We start from the raw sequence: 18,787 nt of genomic DNA on the forward strand, positions 1-18,787 counted from the left end.
AAATTACTTATCTACATGATTGCGGCGGTTTTATTATTGAAATGAATTAACTAATAGCAAATTATAACAGAAGAAGAAGAAAGAATTGGTAGAACGATAGTTTTTCTTTTATCGTCCTAAAAAGAATACACGACGATATTTTAATCGAATATTAAATCGACAAATATACCCTGACTCACACATGTCGTTTTTACTTGCAAGTCTTATGCACTTTATATTTATTTGTTGATACATAAAAAAATTTGCTTGTAATTATTGTTAGTATTATATCTCATAAATAGAAAGAGTAATAAAATATAAATTTTGACAGTTATGTGTTAGCATAATCCGTGTAAAAACGACGAGTGATTGATTTGTATCAAGTATAGTATTCTACAAGGATCTCTCGGCACTTGGATGACACTGTCGTAGAAGCGTGAGTTTGAAATAAGGTTTCCCGATGCAAAAATCTCCTTTGTTTTAGAGAAATTATCAACAATCTCGTTAAGAAAGTCTGAAAAATGTTCAGGAAACTACCAGATTTTCTTCAGATAGTCTAGTGCATGCGCGATAATTGCGTAATAATTAATTATTGTAAATAAGGAGACATGACCGCATGCCACAAGACACTCACATGTGACAGATCATCTGTCATCAAATGACGTTTTACCAGATAAGGTATTAGTTGTAGTTCCCAACTTTGCCACGCGCCAAAAGATCCTTGCAGCAATAAGATGAGTGTTAATTTAATTATCTGTCTATCTGATGTGTATCGTTATGTTTTATCTGTATTTTGTGTATTTAATTTTATGTGTAAGTACAAATGATCGATATTGTGAAACTCCATGCTTCTGCTGAAGGGTGAATTGTAAAAAGTATTATTTTTATGTAAAACGATTTATTATAAAAGTAATTTTTATTTTATTTGTTTCATTTGAGAAAATCCCAATTTACTGAACTTTTATGACGATCAATAAAAAGTAAATTATTGTCAGTTACATATTGAGAACAAAATTTAGTAGTTTTGTATAGACAATAAGACCGCAGTTTGGGTTGCCGTGACCGCAGTTTTGCAGATTGTTGATATATTTTTTTTAATTTTTAATACATGCCTATATGCATGTTTTTGTATCTTTTAACACCAATCTTATTGCGTAAGTGGTTCAAAACCACTTTTAGCTTCTTGTTTTATAATTAATATTTCTTAATGGTTAACTGTTCGCCCGTAGTACATATATAGCCTATGTCACTCGGCGAAGTTGCAGCTTTGTAATGGTGAAAGAATTTTTAAAATCGGTTCAGTGGTTCGAGTTAACCATTCCAAATAAACAAAAATAACAAATTCTTCTTCTTTATAAGTGTAGATAAAAACAAAAAGATGAATGTTAACATACTGTTTGTGTATTTTTATTTGTAACATAATAAAAATATTTTCTACGTTCCCAACAACGAAAGAGGTGTTCAATTTGACGGATTTTTTTGTTTGTTTTTATTACTCTATAACTCCGTAGGTTTACAAACTATTATAGCGATAGGAAATTGTTGTCGTTTGGTCCCATTTTCTGGAGTGGTACCTCCACCAGTCCAGAGTGGTGGTTAAAAAAAACAACTACAAAAACTAGCGAAAAAAATAAATTTTATTCAAAACGATCACAATTTTATAACAATACTTATTAAAACTTCTGTTTTTAAAACAAGCATACGAATATGTTGAAATAAAAACGAAAAACAAAAACAGCTTAATATAATTAAAGCTCCCAAATCTTATCTTTAACATAAACACTTATAAAATAACACTTATTTATTCCTTATTATATTATCACAGTTTTAAAGAACACACGCACACATTTTAGAAATATATCTAATAAAGAATGATGAAAAAAAAAAACAATAAAAAACAAAAGTATATAACTATATTGATACAGTAAAAGTATTTATATCTTTATGAATAAAAAAAAAATTGCTTCCGTATAGGCTCATGTTTTACAAATTCTACTCAATCCGTCTACTACGTGTTTTATTCTATTACTCCTTCACACCGAACCAATAGTGACAAAATGTTTTTTTTTTTATGAAAAAAGAAATAATTATTTATATTTTTTATGTTAGATAGACGGATATATAATCATCACAAGCGTCCAATACAGCTTGTCGGAGAGTTTCATCTCGCGACTGCAACGCGGCTGTGTGCTTTGGTAGGAATAGGCACATTCTGGCCGAGTCTCCCCATGAGTAGTTCAGTGTACCTATAGTTTATTAATTATGAGAAATAGTCATTTTATTAAGCAAGAGATTTATGTGTACAAAGAAAAAGCTTGTCACTCACACATACGTCAGTATACGCACGCAAATACACCCACAAGTACGTATATGCACGCACAAGTACGTATATGCATGCACACGTACGTACACACTCACGCACACACGTATACAAAATAACGTGATAGCAGTTATTACCTGAGCATTTAATTCCTTCATTCTCAACCGACTTCAAAAAAAGGTAGAGGTATCTAGTGGAATGTTGTTTATAATTTGTGATCTTACCACTTTCGACTATATTGATTATTCTTTTTTATTTGATAACTTGTGCCTCTGCATCCTATTTTAATCTACTCTAAGTCTGACAATTTAAAATGCTGTATTTTTTGGTTAAAATAGTTATAGAAATACTATAAAGGTTTTATTACTTTCAAAATCTTTACCATAGTACTTGAGCGGCCACTGGTGCGGCGTATGTGTGCGCGTCAACAAGCAGGATGGGGTGGCGCCCGGGGTCAACACCCTCGCCGGCCACCATGGGCACGAGCCCAGCTTATGCCACACTACATCGTCGTAACTGAAAAATATTTCAGTTTTTTTTTTATGTCACAGTCGGCAATGGAGCAGGTGGGTCGCCTGATGGTAAGCGCTACCACTGCCCATGAACATTTGGAGAGGCGTAAGGTCAATTGCAGACCTTTCGCCTCTAGAAATGGATTGCCGACATTAATTGGGAAGGGATTAGGAAAGGATTGATGAGAGAAATAAAGGAAAGGACTAGGAAGGGTAAGTAAAAAAATATGGGCCTCCGGCTCCCCCACTCACCGTGAGAAACACAATAGCAAGCTATTATTTCAATATATATATTTCAGTATTTTCGATTTATATCAATTTCAATTCAAGTTGGTATTCTATTGTGTAACCCTATTGAAAATCAATTAAAATTGTATCCAAAAAGATCAAGTAGTTTTTGCTTAACCAAGAGACCAAACAAATAAATGTCATTTATAACTATATATAATTCAAATGTTATGAAATAATTGTTCAACTGTCATACATTTAAAAACAGCAGCTTTAACGGATACAAATCGCGATTAATTCAATATACTTTATCATTTATAAAACATAGTCTATTCATAAATATTAATACATTACCTGAAATATAAAAAAGGTGTGTCTGCGATTCACACACGATAGAAGTGAAACTTCAGTAAATCGTCAAAAGAATGAGATGAATATATATAAAATATAAAATAGTATATATATTTCTGTCTCATTCTTTGCCGGCTTCGTTCTACACATTTTTGTATTTGTGTCTCTTACCTGTCGTTTTTTTCGTTGCATCAGGTTTGAAATCACAACGATTCTAAAGAAGTTTCACTTCAATAATTAAAACATTAAAAATGATTTAACTTCTCAACTTACCCAACTTTTGGTCCCCACATGCAACTAGGACATATCTCCAGGTTTTCCTTGTCTTTTTGTATGGAACAAATCGTTCTAGTACTAGATAGAATCTTCTCAACTAATGTGACTGGCTTTTTCTCCTTCTTGGGCGGATTCTTTCGATCTGTAAATTATTATTTAAAATACTAGCATTTGCCCGCGGCTTCGCACGCACGCACATTATTATACATATAAACCTTCCTCTTGAATCACCCTATCCAATAAAAAAAAAACCCAACAAAATCCGTTGCATAGTTTTAAAGATTTACGCACGTCATATGGACATAGGGTCAGAGAAAGCGACTTGGTTTTATACTATGTAGTGATAACCGACTTCCCCCTATAAATAATGTAGAATAAATGAAGACAAACAAATAAAAACACTTTTGTACTATACATATTATCAATAGGGACACATAAAATAACAATAGATATATAATTAATTTTAACAAAAGACCCATAACTTGGTTTCTGAACCGGTGGTAAATGTTAAAACGGTATAAAATGACGTTCTAAAGTGCTTCTATAAGAATTCTTATTGAATAAATAAATGTTTGAGTTTGAGTTTGAATTATTTAGATATTATTAACTCACGTATGATAGAAACGAGCCACTCTCGTCTGCACACGGTGTGAAAAGATGCTGGGCAGCTCACACATTCTCTCAGTCGATCATTTTCTCCGCAGACCAGGCACCAGGTGGTGTGCACTGTTACTGGTAGGTTACTTGCAGAACGCTGTAAAATATAAATGTTAAAGTTATTTTTATTATTATTCTAGCTTTTACTTCATGCTTTAAATTTGGAGTAGTTTCATAAGCGTTATTGTACATACTCATATAAAGTTTCCTTTTGAATCACTATTAAAAAAGCCCATCAAAATAAAGGTTTAAGCATACTAGAGCATAGGGACAGACAGAAAAAGCAACTCTTTTTCATACTATGAAGTGATTAGTACTACAATATATAATAATAATTAGCAACACTCTGGACCAGGAAAACATATTTTCTTAACAATGGATGTTTTACCTTATTTAATACCCATAAGTCTATGATCTAGAAGCCTAGCCTAGCCTCAAAACAAACCAACCAGTTAGCAGTACTTATATTAAAAAAAAATGTTTAAAAAAAATTCTTACGTGGCTACTACATTAAATTATTTTTTTTTTTTTTTACTCACATTATCTGACACTTCTTTATCAACTTGTTTACACACATGATTATATCTCCAGCATTGATGCAAGTAGTTTTCTATTTCCTTCTCGGACACAATATTCTTTATAACAGTCTCAAATTTATCTTCAGTACTTGCATCTACATTTTGTAAGTAGTCCAAGGTGTCATCATTAGTATTTATTAAAGCGAAGTAATATTCGTCAAATAGCTGTTCTTTGCCGCGTCTGACAAACTCTTTGAAGGCATTTTCATATTTACTCTTCAAAAATATAAGTATAATTAAAATATTTGAAGAAGATGTCTTTGTTAAAAGCAAAAAAAATAATTTTCACTTATTCTCAAAACTAATAAATATATAATCAATATACTATTTTAATAACACATCATATTATTTCATAGTATTAAGATCAGATAGAAGCAGCTTATAGAATCTACTATAATATTTAATGTGATGATAATTTTACAAATCAAAGCAAAATAAATTTACTGAAAGTTGTGTAAAATAAGTACAAAATAAATCACATAGAATTTTATTCACAGTTTAGTAATTAATATATAGATTGTATACCTGTTTTAATGGCATTTGCCGGATGTCATAAGAAATGTTGAGATCAGGCTCCTTAGACTTTGATGGTTTCACATTCAAGGGAAGAGTGTAATCTTCTTTTATTTTCCTCTGTAATAGAAAAAAGAGGCAGGATCGTGAAATATATAATAAACTATAGAGTTTGTGATTTGTTCTTTCTACAGAAAATATTAGCTATGTATATTAATAATTAATAAAATAAATGTTTATTTTTTAAATCGGGACCTTTGTAAAGACCTATGAAACAGTGATTAGTTCAATAACACAAAAAACAATTATTCCTAACGATGTTGATTATATAACAAGCATTTTACAATTTTTTATTACTTTTATCTACACAAATTCTTATGGGTTTTGAATACTGGTTGCAGCCCGCGACGACGCTCGCGTATAGGCTGGTCGAATTCGAGATTCTGTATTTGCAGCACGTATTATTTTAGACAAATATCTTTTTTTTAAAGAAATAAACCTAAAAAGACCAAAAATAATCATAGGCTTAGAATCATAGCACATTTTTCTACGATCATAGGTGTCTTTACGGAGTGGACAAACTCATGATAAGATTTTTAAGATTTACATAACATATTGGTAGCTACTTATTGCTAAATTAATTTTTTTACCTTTCTTGGTGCAGCTGCTGGTTTATCTTGTAACTTCTTAGGTTCTAATCTATTGGCGCCATAGAAAGGTCTGGAACGCTGAGCTAGGAACATTCCAGTGTACGGGAGCCATAGTCTCTGTTTTGTTCTTATGATTTCTACGTAGTAACATAATTCCTTTGTTATCTTAATTCCATCACCATCTGGGGATATACCTAGAACTAATATTTGATTTTCATTAAAACTTTACATTGTTTTGATCCCAAAATAGTAAACAAAAATAGATAATTTTAAGATAATAAAATATTAATTACATAGATTTAATTTAAAAAATTATTGTAAAGAGTCGTAATATATACTTTTTATAACCCTTCTATAATATAACATAATATTTTATAACGTAGAATTCCAGTGGCAAGAAATATAAACTTTTAAAGAATATTGTTTCTGTATGACATCCATTTGTATGTAAACAAAACACCACCTTTCTCGTCATAAAATAATCCCTCTTCATTTTTAACAACTTGAATCTTCGCATATATCTTCTTGCATATTCTACCTAGTGCAATATCGCCTAATTTCCAGTTATAAATAGGATTCATTATGTATTATTAGAATAATATTTCTTAATTAATATGTGTACACGACTCAAAGACGTGAAGAAAATAAACGATATTCGGAAAAGGAAAAGAAAATTTTACTAGGAATAATTTCCCTATTTTCGACTTCCGCTAATATGTGTCAATTCAATGCTATTTTTAAATATAAATAGGTACCTTGGTATATTATAATATTATAAAGCCTTGATTTATCTAAAATGTCTTAGAATTATTATTTACTTATTGCCCTAAGAAATTTATTAAACAATAATTTATCGCAAACTTCATAAATTATTTATTCTCAAATTAAAACAGTGCGTCAGTGCATATATACATATTTAAGGCGGGAAATTCAACTGGATAATTTTATAAAACTTTTTACCTATTATTTGCCTACGTAGTAACTATTTCATAATTTGTGCTATAAGTACTATTATTCTATGAATTCCTTCTATTATTGCATAATTAATGAAATGTATTTTTCCAAAAATGTTTAAAATGTAGTTATTCTAAAACGTGTCATAGAAACATTCTTTGTGAAAATGTAACACATTCTTTTTAATTGTCTTTCTATATAAATTCATGTAATTTGCACTGTTAGTTAATAACAAAAACAGTTTTGTTAATAAAAACACTACCACAATGAGGAAGGTTATCTTTTTCTTCTTAGTACTGACGATTTGTTCAGTCGCTATCTGTAGAGAGATAGAATCTAAACATGACATAGAAGATGATAGTAAAGTAATGTGCATTGTAACGGCCATTTTGAATTTCTTGTCGTGCCTCAAAAAGTATATTCCATCGGACGCCAGCCCGGAGGCGGAAGAAAATCTGCGCGGTACGTGTATTCAACAATTCGTGCAGGATATAAAAGGCTGTAAAAATTCTTAATGGTGATATGGTATGTTTTTTTTAAAAGCGAACCAACATTTTGTATACTTTCATATGAGAGACGGGAGTTTTAGTATTGATGGTTTTGGTTGACAGTGTTTTCAACCGACTTCAGAAAAGGAGGCGGTAATCAATCTATTTTTCAATGATTCTTTACAAAAGCTGGGACCCCTTGTGTGATCCCATTTAAATTTGGTCTAGTTCTGACAATGAAAAGGCAGTTTAGTTTTTTGTTAAAACCAGTAATTGAAGTCAATTTTTAGAACTTTATCCCTACTAATTTTCTTGGAATACTCGGATAATATACCCTTCATGCATTCTGAGTTTTTATTTTTTTTTATCATCAATTTATAAAATATGACATTTTTTGTTACAAATGAAAATAACTATAATATAAAATGAAAAGGTTTCTGAATTATTGAATGTGTTTATTCTTTCCAGATATGAAGGTTACACTACTGAAATTGGCGAATTGATTAAAACACCCGATACAATAAATTTGAAGCATTAATATTTATGTGTTTCTTTTCACAGTGACCTGTTACGCATTTCTTTCACAGTTAAAGTTTAGTCTCATATGCATCTAAAACACATAACCTACGAGTTCAGAATTTTTCTGCCGATTATGGAAACGTCCGCGACATATATAATGTTCTGGGAAATTATGTTTTACGGTTCTCCTGTTTATTTAAATCGTGTTTTTTCTTATATTTACTAATTACACAATTTTTATTTTTCGTCATTGAAAACTTTTACTATAAATATATATAAATTTAATATAAATATTACAACAAATAATTGCGCCATCTATTGCCAAATAGCATACCTATTTCATATAAAGACAGCGATACCTGCTTGCCATCTAGCGGTGAGTAAAAACTTTTAGTATTGGACATCAGCCTACAGATGGCGCTTCAAAGTTTAACTGGTAATTCATTATATCTTTAAGAATGCAAACTTATATGCTCAGAACAATAAGAATCCTTAAAGTGACTCTGTCTGTATGTATTTTCTTTACGCCTAAACCACTGAACAGATTTGTATGGAATTTGGCAAATAAAATGTTTTGAATCCAAGGAAACACAGACACTCAATACAAGTCAGATAAGACAGTTTTTATTCCATAAATGCGACCGAGGAAAAAGCCTGGACTATCTTTTCAATGTCGTAAGTGTTCCTTTCAATTCGTGGGCGAAGCCGCAGGCGTAAGCGTATCATAGATAATGTTACAGTTTTTAAAGATTTAAGAATAAAATTCGAATCCTTTCTAGATAAATATAGTAACACTTAAACCTTCATGATATTCAACATTATTAATTTTATTTATTCAGTAATAGTGCAAATAAAATACCTAATATCTACATTTACATAAATAATAATTACTTAAAGCTCTATATAGACTGCAAGAAAAATCTTACTAAAATTGAGATTTTATATTTCTTTATTCCTTCTATATTCTATAGAAATTATTATCTACCTACATAATAAAAAGATCAAATTTAAATAATTAAAATTTAATTCCACTTAATTACACAATAATCTTGAAGATAAAAACATAGTACGTACGCGATATATCAATGACATCGCCAAAAGCGGTACAATACATAAGGAATAAGATGCTTTGCTCTGATTGGTTGATCTTGTGAGAAGGCGTGGCATTACACGCAGCTTCCAATGGTACATCGACACCTAGGGGCCAGATTTAGTTGGGGTTATCTGCGTAATAGTAGGTACTCTGTGCTCAATAGATGTTTAGATTACGCGGGAATGTCATTTGTTATCTGTGACAGTACCTACTTGGCGGGAAAACTTATTTTATTTTAACGGTACTCTCGGATCTTGTTTGCGCATAAGATCTATGTGATTGTGAATTTAAATATCATATCTAAACTTTTATTATATAGAGGAAACTTTTGTATTTTTGTATGTTTGTAAGGTTTTCATGCAAAAACCACTTGACTGATTAAAAAAATTCTTTCACCTTTAGAAAGCTGCAACTTCACTCTGCGTCATATTATACTCTTATATATTACGAGCGAGGCGAACAGATAGTATTCTATAAATATACTATACAAACTCATTTTAATTTATTTTAATTTTATCTACAATATTTTAATTTTATATCACAGGACGCTTAACTTTTAGGGAACAATTAGTATTAATATCTATTACCTGTTATTAGCATAGTTTAATATCGTTCATTAATTAATATCCCCACAAACATAAAAAAACAATTTTTATCCACCTGAACATAATTGCAAATTCGTTATTAACTAAGAAAAACAAACTTAATAAATAAAATTAAAAAAAAAACAATACATAGTAGGTAATATTATTAATATCCTAGCAATTCAACTTTTAATGTTTCAAGTGTCGATCTTTGAAAAACGGGTAATCGTTAGCATTATTGTCACACCAACCATTTTCTTGAATTCAGACCGGGACTGTCATTCTTAAATAATATAATACTAGCTTTTGCCTGCGGTTTCGCGCGCTAAATTCATTCAGTAGTTTAATTAATAGATGCTATTATATAATAAACCTTCCTCTTATTACTCTATGTTTCGAAAAAACCCCATCAAGATCCGTGTGTAGTTTTAAAGATTCAAGCATACATAGAGAAATACGCGGGAAGCGACTATGCTTCATACTATGTAGTGATTAATCGCATACATTCGTGTTTCATATATGTATATTATAACTTGCAAGGTGCGTCCTTATTTATTGAAAATAGTGAAAGTATAAAGCAGATGTGGCGTTTAATTTATGTCTTTCACGGCGCGTTGCCAATTATTTGATAGTTATTGCTGTTAAAAGATTCCTCCGTGAATAATTTGAGGACTTTGTATAATACGAAATTTCGGAAAACCTATTTGTGTTGTGATTTCATATTGGTTAGTTTATTTGGTGTTTTGAGGTATTTTGATATAGTGTTTCTTTCTGATTATAAAAGAGTAATGTAAATTAGAAAAATAAAAAAGTCATATCAATTTATTTTACAAAGAAATTTAGTGATCTGTGCTTGTCTCCTACATTCTTGAAATAAAGATAGACCCTATTTAGAAGAAAATAAGCCAAAAAGACTAAATATCACATTGTACGTTATTCGTTCTTTTACGCATTTCTTAAAATAAATGTTTTTTTTTTATAAATTTTCCAAAAAATTACATCTTTTTTTGGAACATAATTCCCAAAAGTTTTTAAAAAAGTTAAAATAGCTTTTATTTTATATCCAAGTAAAGCCGAGAGCTGAAACTAGTTTTACAACACCTAAGATTGATATAACTTTTATTTCTTTTCTAACGTTTCGCCTAATTTTAAATGACACTAGTCAGATCCGTTTTCTATTGAGAGTAGAGACAATTGTCTATTTTTTTTTAAGTTTTTTGTTGTATAGCTCGTGCCGTTAGCGACCTTCCTGTACAGGTGAATGGAGAAGTTAGTATAAATATTTTATATAAAGTTATTAAGTAACTTTTTATTTTAGTTATTTGGATTTAACTGCATAGTTACCATTGTGAAATAAATTGTAATTTAGTAAAAGTTTTAGTGAGGTGTGAATGCGAGAGGAAGATTCAGTACTAGGATAATAAGACAGAGGATATCAGGATATAAGATAAGAGAACTCATGAAATTATTGTATTGTCCTCGATCCTTGATGAGTGTACAAATTTTGAATTAAATCTGTCCGTATAAAGTGGGACACATCAAGTCTAAATTAGTGGATTTACATACAAATGTAAAGGTGAAGCTTAAAAAAGTGTTTTACAAAGGATAGATTTTCTATGGAACTGTACACGGTTGCTCTATTGTCAGCATCTGTTGTATTCTTTTTGGTAGTTCCGTCTTTTTTCTTGTATTTTGTCGGTCTAGTTATGTCTTTATTAAAATGTTGTATTATGTTTAAAATCCATAGGCTAATGGACCTTGCAGTGATCCCTGTGGAACTCCATATGTGATGGAATACGATAAATGTACATTGCTGTTTATCTTACTATATTAATAAGATAGCTTTTTAAAATACAAAAATCTAGTTTAATTCCCTATACTTAAGTATACAGCTGAAGAGGAGCTCGTTTCTTCGAACGATCACATCATATACGACGTGGATGAAACCGCGGGGCACAACTAGTATTTTATGAATCTCCTAAACGATAATGAAAGTAGTAATACTAATTGTTATAAGTATTTTCAAAGCTATATAAAATTCTTGTGACAGTTAACATACTCCTCCGAAAACGCTGGACCGATCCCCCTTAAAGCGGGTAGCTTATTCCTAGAGGCATTACCTCTGCGAATGTTCATGGGCAGTGGTGATCGTTGAGTTGTTGAGTTGCCCGCATATTGCATAAAAAAAAGAATATTAACATTATAACCCCACAAAAATAATGCTAAAATTGTATCTGACTACGGATCTCAATTTTTCGACAATTTGTAATCTCGCCTAGATATGATCTCGCCTAGATTATAATCTAAGGATTTTAACAGTTATAAGGTGACACATTATCTAATTACGGCTGCAATTGGCTTTGTCCATTATGATGTTAAAAAATACGAAATACGATATACAAAATTCGACTTCTCACGAACATTGTCAAAATTATATCCATTCTTTTGCAGTTTCTTATTAAAGCAATAATTATTTATTAGAAATTGACATTGAATAACATTGGAATCTATTTAATAGACGCGATTAGCATGTATTTAATGAAATGTTTATTATGTAATAACGTTATGTAACAGGCGATGGAGCGAGCGATATTAGCACGAGATGTCCGACGATCAAGATTACACGGTCAATGTCTTAATGAGTCATGCGGTTGCAATTTACAAGTGGACGGCGGAGCCTATATATACTAGCTGCACGTTCCGGCTCCGCCCGGGTAGTCATTTAACGTAATTGAAGTGATAAAAACTATCCTATCTTTTAAGTTGTATCAAACTGCACATAGTATGCAAGTTTGAATAAAATCGGTTGAACAATTTAGGAGTCCACCGCGGACTAACAACGTGACATGTAATTTATATGTATTAAGATATATTTTATGAAATAGCGGGCAACGTAGCTGGTGGTTGGTCTTATGGTTAGCGATCACCACCGCCCGTGAACGTTTGCAGAGGGCTGCTGCGAATGCATTGTCAGCTTTAAAGGTGAAACGGATAAGGAAAGGTTGGACGACGGGAAAGGAATGGACTGGGAAAGTTAAGGAGAAAGGTAAGGGCCATCCGGCTCCTCCATATGCTGAATAAGACATAGTAGAATGCAACTATTTCACGGCGGTCTTCTGTGGAGGTGTGGTACGTACCCCGGTGAGGGGTGCGGGGGTGCGGGAAGCGTCCTCGAGTCCCACGGTCTAATAATTTATATAATATCAATTTGTGTAAAAAAAAAACTTACCATTGTGAAGACCTTATAATACCGCGAATTTCTTTCGTAATGTTTATTCATCGATACAGTTTGGGATTTTATTTTATGAAGTTTTTATGTGATTTGATATCATAATTCTGTGTGCACTCTGAATTTACGCTTTCTGTAAGTAGGCTACATCTCTAATTTAACAGAGTTATTTAAATGAGAATTTAAAAAAAAAAAAATTTATTTACCAAAAAATAAATGTCGTTGCTCAAAGAAATGACCAATGAAAAGAATGAAGAAATGAAATGAATTAAAGAAGGCAACTGATTTTTTTTATACATAAATCGTAATCTTGTCAATTTTTTTATTTATTTATAGTAAATTAAATATTGCTTTTTTCTATATTTTAAAACAATTATACTCTGAAGTCTATATTCACCACATTTCATATCCCCATTCCAATTACATCAATAAAACAATCTTGATACTTGAACCGCTCTCCGCCTATAGCTTACACGATACGAATATAGAGAGCTGGATAACACGCGCGTCAGCGAGATGCGCAGCTGACTTGCTGACCGAACGAGAACTGCGACCGATGTGGTTTGATACTTTATTTGCAAAAAAAAAAAACGAAACATACAACAGAATAGTCCCATAATTTTGTTTTGTTTTATTTTCTTTGTGTATTGTACAATCTTACTTCCTACTAATATTATAAATGCGAAAGTTTGTAAGGATGTGTGTGTGTTTGTTGCTCGGTCACGCAATAACTACTGAACCGATTGCAATGAAATTAGGTACGTAGACAGCTGGACCAAGATATAGGCAAATTTTTACCCGATATTCCTACGGGATGCGGACTTAATACGATATGGATTTAATATTAGTAGGATATTACAATAACTTGATTACTCCACTATTACTGGCTTTACTAACTGTTAGTTTTTAAATCTGGAAGTTGTCAATGATGAAGGTGTCTAATTAGGACTAATTGGATAGGACTGTTCATTTAGGAACATTTTATTGAAACCCTTAACATGACTGGTTAATTTTACTTTTATAGTAAAGTCTTATAAGGAAATTTGCTTTCTCATATACTTCTTCTAGTCAATTTCTTATAGACTTTGTGGAGTAATTAAATGATATAAGCAAATGAATAATATACGTTATAACCTTATATTTGATTAAAAATGGCCAAATATTAAACTTATAAGCATCCACTAAGTTTTTAGCTCAGACTTGAACACAATATACGATTAACCTAATTTTGTAAATAAAATTAAACCAAAGGATTCTTTATCTTCCCGTATATAGTAATATTGTAAAAGCTATGTAATCTTTTAAATTATAAAATATGGGCAAATATAGGATTTTTCTGTTATTTCCTGGGTGAAAAATTAAGTATATTTACAATCAATATTTTATACTATAAATAAGAATAACATGTACGAGTAGCTGTGTACCTATGAGAAAAATCAAACAACGATTTATTTGTTTATACCAACCAAGGGTCTAACAAGATACCACATAAGCAGACAATACAATTTCCCCATAAGATACCCTTTAAAGTATCAAAACCGTTTACAACAGATCTGCGCACGCGCCTCGGCAGATGTACGCAGCATCTGTCGCACACACATGCAACACGCACACGCGCACGCACACACACATAACAACCTGCAACAGCTGATCGCTACCTGCTTTCTTTTTTTGAATTTCTCGAACAACGGATTTCGATTAAACAGTTTTTTCGATCTTTTAAGAGATATTGTTGAACTTTACAATTCAAGGAATTCGCATTACTATAGTAAAAAGTCTTTAATTGCGGCGAATATTTACGATATTTTTATATCTTTATTTATAAATCTAATAGGATAGTATCAATCCTATGAATCATGCAATTTCAATAACTGAGCAATTATCATATCAATAAATTACTTTGGAATACATTTTCTACCAATTATTTTTTATATCTCTCTATTTATCATTATACTGTATGTGTTATGTTGTGCTATTATATTAATCAATGAATAAATTACGATAAATATTATTTTTGAATATTTACATGTGATTTTTAATAACTCAGATCAGATGTCCTTATTCGTCTGTGTGTATGAACCACGAATTAGTACACATGCTTGGCGCGTTTTTAGGTTAGGTTTTCGCGCGTATTTAATTTTGAGGTTAACTGACGTACTTATGTCATTGAAACCGGCCTTCGTAAAAATTGCTAACAAGGGCAATATTGGAGTTACGAGGTTAATCTTACCAGCTGTAATACCAGCTGCGTTATAATTAAAATAATATATTTCCAATCGAATCGTCGAAATTGTGTTAATTATGCATCGATGTCATTTGCATTTATGAAATTTTTTGATAATCTGTGGTTTTTGCTTTGTGCTAATTAAGTTTTTTTTCATCATTCTTATTAGTTCTAGTACTATAAAAATAATTGCTTCCATCTATCCGTCTATGATAATATGAAATTACGTTTATAATAGTTTTTTTATAGAGTCTGGTACTTTAAATTATCCCTTTTTTGGCAATTGGCAAACTCTGTGCTAGATACGTATAATTTTTTTAATCAGTATTTCTTACTTCAATAGGTATGAAAGGGATATTAGATATATATTTAAAAGTAAATTCAGACTAAGTAAAATTTTATTGCTTGAGTAATTTTTTAATATTAAATGGTAGAAAAGATTCACATCAAATTAAATAATATAAACATATTTTAAAAACCATTATCAGTATTTTCTTGTGTTTGAATTTATACATTAATACTCCCGGTATCATACATTCAGAAATTAGAGACTAACGGATTTTAAACGCGATTTATTCATTATATTATCAGCCTCCCCGTGACCACGCTCGCTATAATGTTCAAAACGTCGGGTTAATAATATCAATAAGCCTTTAATTTCTAAATAATAATCAGTTCAAAAGAAGTTCATCGCCATCATTTAATGTAGCATCAAACCGTAATGTATACAATTTTACAATACGTATGAATTCCTAACAGAAATAAATTATAATTTGCTAACATTTTTAAATACATTGCGAATGAACAGCATATTTCCGTGCAATGTTATTTCGCACATGGCAAGATAAACAGTTTTTTAAACTTTTTTACATCTAAGGTCGATGCTCGGAAAATCCCTCGGCAGGTGTGGGGCAGCTGTGATACCTCCGAGAGGGGTGATCCATAGATACTAGATAATTTATCTATGCCGTTCGTAGGTGTAGGGCTCTTTAATTGCAATTGTTTCGTCCGCGGTTCGTTTTTTGAATTTTCAAATGAGAATGTGGTTTCTGGTTAATTGTTTATGATGTTGTGCGTTCCTTTTTTGAAACGCAACTCGTCTATTAATGATGTTAATTTATATAATTATGGATTGCATTTGTAGGTTACGTGGAACCAAACACGTGCGCGGAATAAGTTCGCATAGAATGTGTTTATTTCTTTATTTTTAGGAAATTCGAGGATTAAACGACTTCAAGTAATTAACTAGAATGAGATGGGACGTGAGATTACTGCGGATTAAAATAACTGTTTATGTAATATGTATAGTTTGTTATTAAGAACTACAATGTGGATACGAGGGTCTTCTAAAAGGAATGCAAGCATCTAGTTAGATTTAATTTATTATGGAATAGTTTGATATCAAATCAAATCAATACACATTTTGTATCGTATTATTTTTGAGAATATTCAAAGATATCGATTATCATTCATATGCTAAAATTAAAAAAGTGATGGAATTAAATTAAAAAAAAATAGCAATAACATACAGAGTACTTAAAGTAATGAATAATGGCAACTCAACGTATTTGGTACAATGTGGCATTTCAAAGATAAGTTGATGGCACTACAATTAGTATTCTATGAAAATATAATAAACAAATATCGATTTTTCGTCTTAACAATCATAACAATGAATCATTGCCGACTATTTAAAAACATTTGAGTTCAGACTAGTGACGCGCAGCCTGACATGACTCAGTCTGGGAATGTGTGAATCACAAATGGATTAATTCATAACGTTTCGTGCACTTTTTATGGCGGCATTGCGCTTGGGAAAGCGACGGTTGCTGTGGTCCGCTTTTGGATGGGTTACCAAAACCAAGTACTGGCTGTTGCCAGGTGTAAGAAGGACGTGTGTTTTAAGTTCATATGAACGAGAGATATATCCCACAGTTATATAAGTTAGTCGGACGGATTAATTAAATTGTCTCACTTGCTCTTATACTAGTAAAGATATTATGGAAACCTGACAATCCTTATCAGGATAATAAGATAAACTTATTGTTTAATTGTCATTGACCCTTAATAAGTGTACAAAGTTTAAAGGAGTCGGTTACATACAAACATAGGTGTAGCTCACAAAAACGAAGAAAAAGTTTTAAAAATAATAAAAAGTTCGTTATTTTATACCGAATTCCAAACTACCCTCTTAGCACGTTGCAAAAAGCTACATGTAGCTATATTTTAAACAGATTATAGACTGAGATTATTAAATAGATCATCCTCAATGATCAACCGACTTTTCAGAATAAGTTATTCAATACCGACCCAATCTTGTTAGAACACGCTGCAAAAGCCATATAGATGAATAAATAATAAATAAATAAGAGTGCGTCGACACGGCAGGTGGCCGGCGCGTGCGCAACACACCTTGCGCACGAGATTATCCAGATTAAAGTATTGTTAGCGCTTAACTGGCTCCAATAACTATTTATGGACCTTTTTAAAGATACAGTATTTTATGTGGAGTGTGGATACTGTTGGGAGCTTTTGAAGTATCAAGGTGAGATATAAGAGATCTATAATGAATGTATGCTTCTATAGCAATAAATATAACAATGAAGCTGTAGGGTTTGTTTGTTTGAAGGCGCTAATCTCAGGAAAAACTAGACCGAATTAAAAAATTCTTTCACCTCAAGATGTGTTCGGGATACCTGGGTGCTTAAGGCTAGGTATGTACCACGGGCCAAGTCGGGGTGGATCCCTCGTATATTTTACAGAATGATTGTAAAAGACTAAGTACGTAAGAATTTTTGTTACGTAACGACTGAATTAGTGAACGGATTTCGATAAAATTCATTAGACTGATAGTTATAATGTGTATTATATTAAAAATCTCGGTCTATATCATAATCTATTTGTAAGTGTATATATTATACGACTTGTATTGAGATGAGATTATGACTTATACTGGATGTTAAGACATAAACTTTAAGTCAACGGATTTTATAATAAGTAGATACATCCCGGGTTAATTTTAATTGTCTTAATAATACGGTAATTATTTACACAATAACATAAAAATACAGATTGTCTAGCAAAACTTTTATTAAAAAGCATTAGTAAAGATAATTACTGTTTACGATAACCGATTAAAAAATGGCGGCAAAGTTTGACATTCGCTCCGACATCCATTTGCATTTATTAACATTAATCGGCCATTACGGAATGGTTACGACAAAAGAGCGGAAACATGACTAGTCGTAGCCGTTTTAATAAAAAACATTCTTGGGCACTGTAAATACATTTAAAATAAGAATGGAGTTTCAAAACTTTTCATCAATTTAAAAAGAAAGGGTACCCAATTAATCAAAAACACAAGACCTAAGAATTATTAGTCACGAGAATAGGTAAAAAGCGCGGCAAACCGCAACAAGAAAACAGCACTGTTGGCGATAAATGTCAGTTGAATTTGAATTTGGAACATTTGTTCTAATCTTCTTAATCTATTTTCTTTCTACTTCATGGTGACCTAAGGAGGTCGAATATTATTATAATATGATAAAGATATGGTTCAATTAGATTATACAGTCTATGTTGTTTAAAAATCAATAATAAGCAACTCATTTTTTTTTACATTTGCTCTTTAT

General features: G+C 31.3%; 1 protein-coding gene across 1 annotated transcript; it reads right to left on the reverse strand.

The window, feature by feature from the left end:
* Nucleotides 1–1,906: 1,906 nt before the first annotated feature.
* LOC119837011 lies at nt 1,907–6,651 on the reverse strand. Its single transcript, XM_038362489.1, has 8 exons — nt 6,528–6,651; nt 6,065–6,264; nt 5,427–5,534; nt 4,863–5,117; nt 4,279–4,420; nt 3,664–3,808; nt 2,682–2,815; nt 1,907–2,225 (listed from the first exon to the last, which is right to left on the reverse strand). Exons 1-8 carry the CDS (start codon nt 6,643–6,645, stop codon nt 2,080–2,082), a joined length of 1,248 nt encoding a protein of 415 aa, XP_038218417.1. The 5' UTR covers nt 6,646–6,651; the 3' UTR covers nt 1,907–2,079.
* Between the last annotated feature and the right edge of the window lie 12,136 nt (nt 6,652–18,787).

Source organism: Zerene cesonia, chromosome 26 (assembly GCF_012273895.1).
Source record: "Zerene cesonia ecotype Mississippi chromosome 26, Zerene_cesonia_1.1, whole genome shotgun sequence".
Lineage (NCBI taxonomy): Eukaryota > Metazoa > Arthropoda > Insecta > Lepidoptera > Pieridae > Zerene > Zerene cesonia.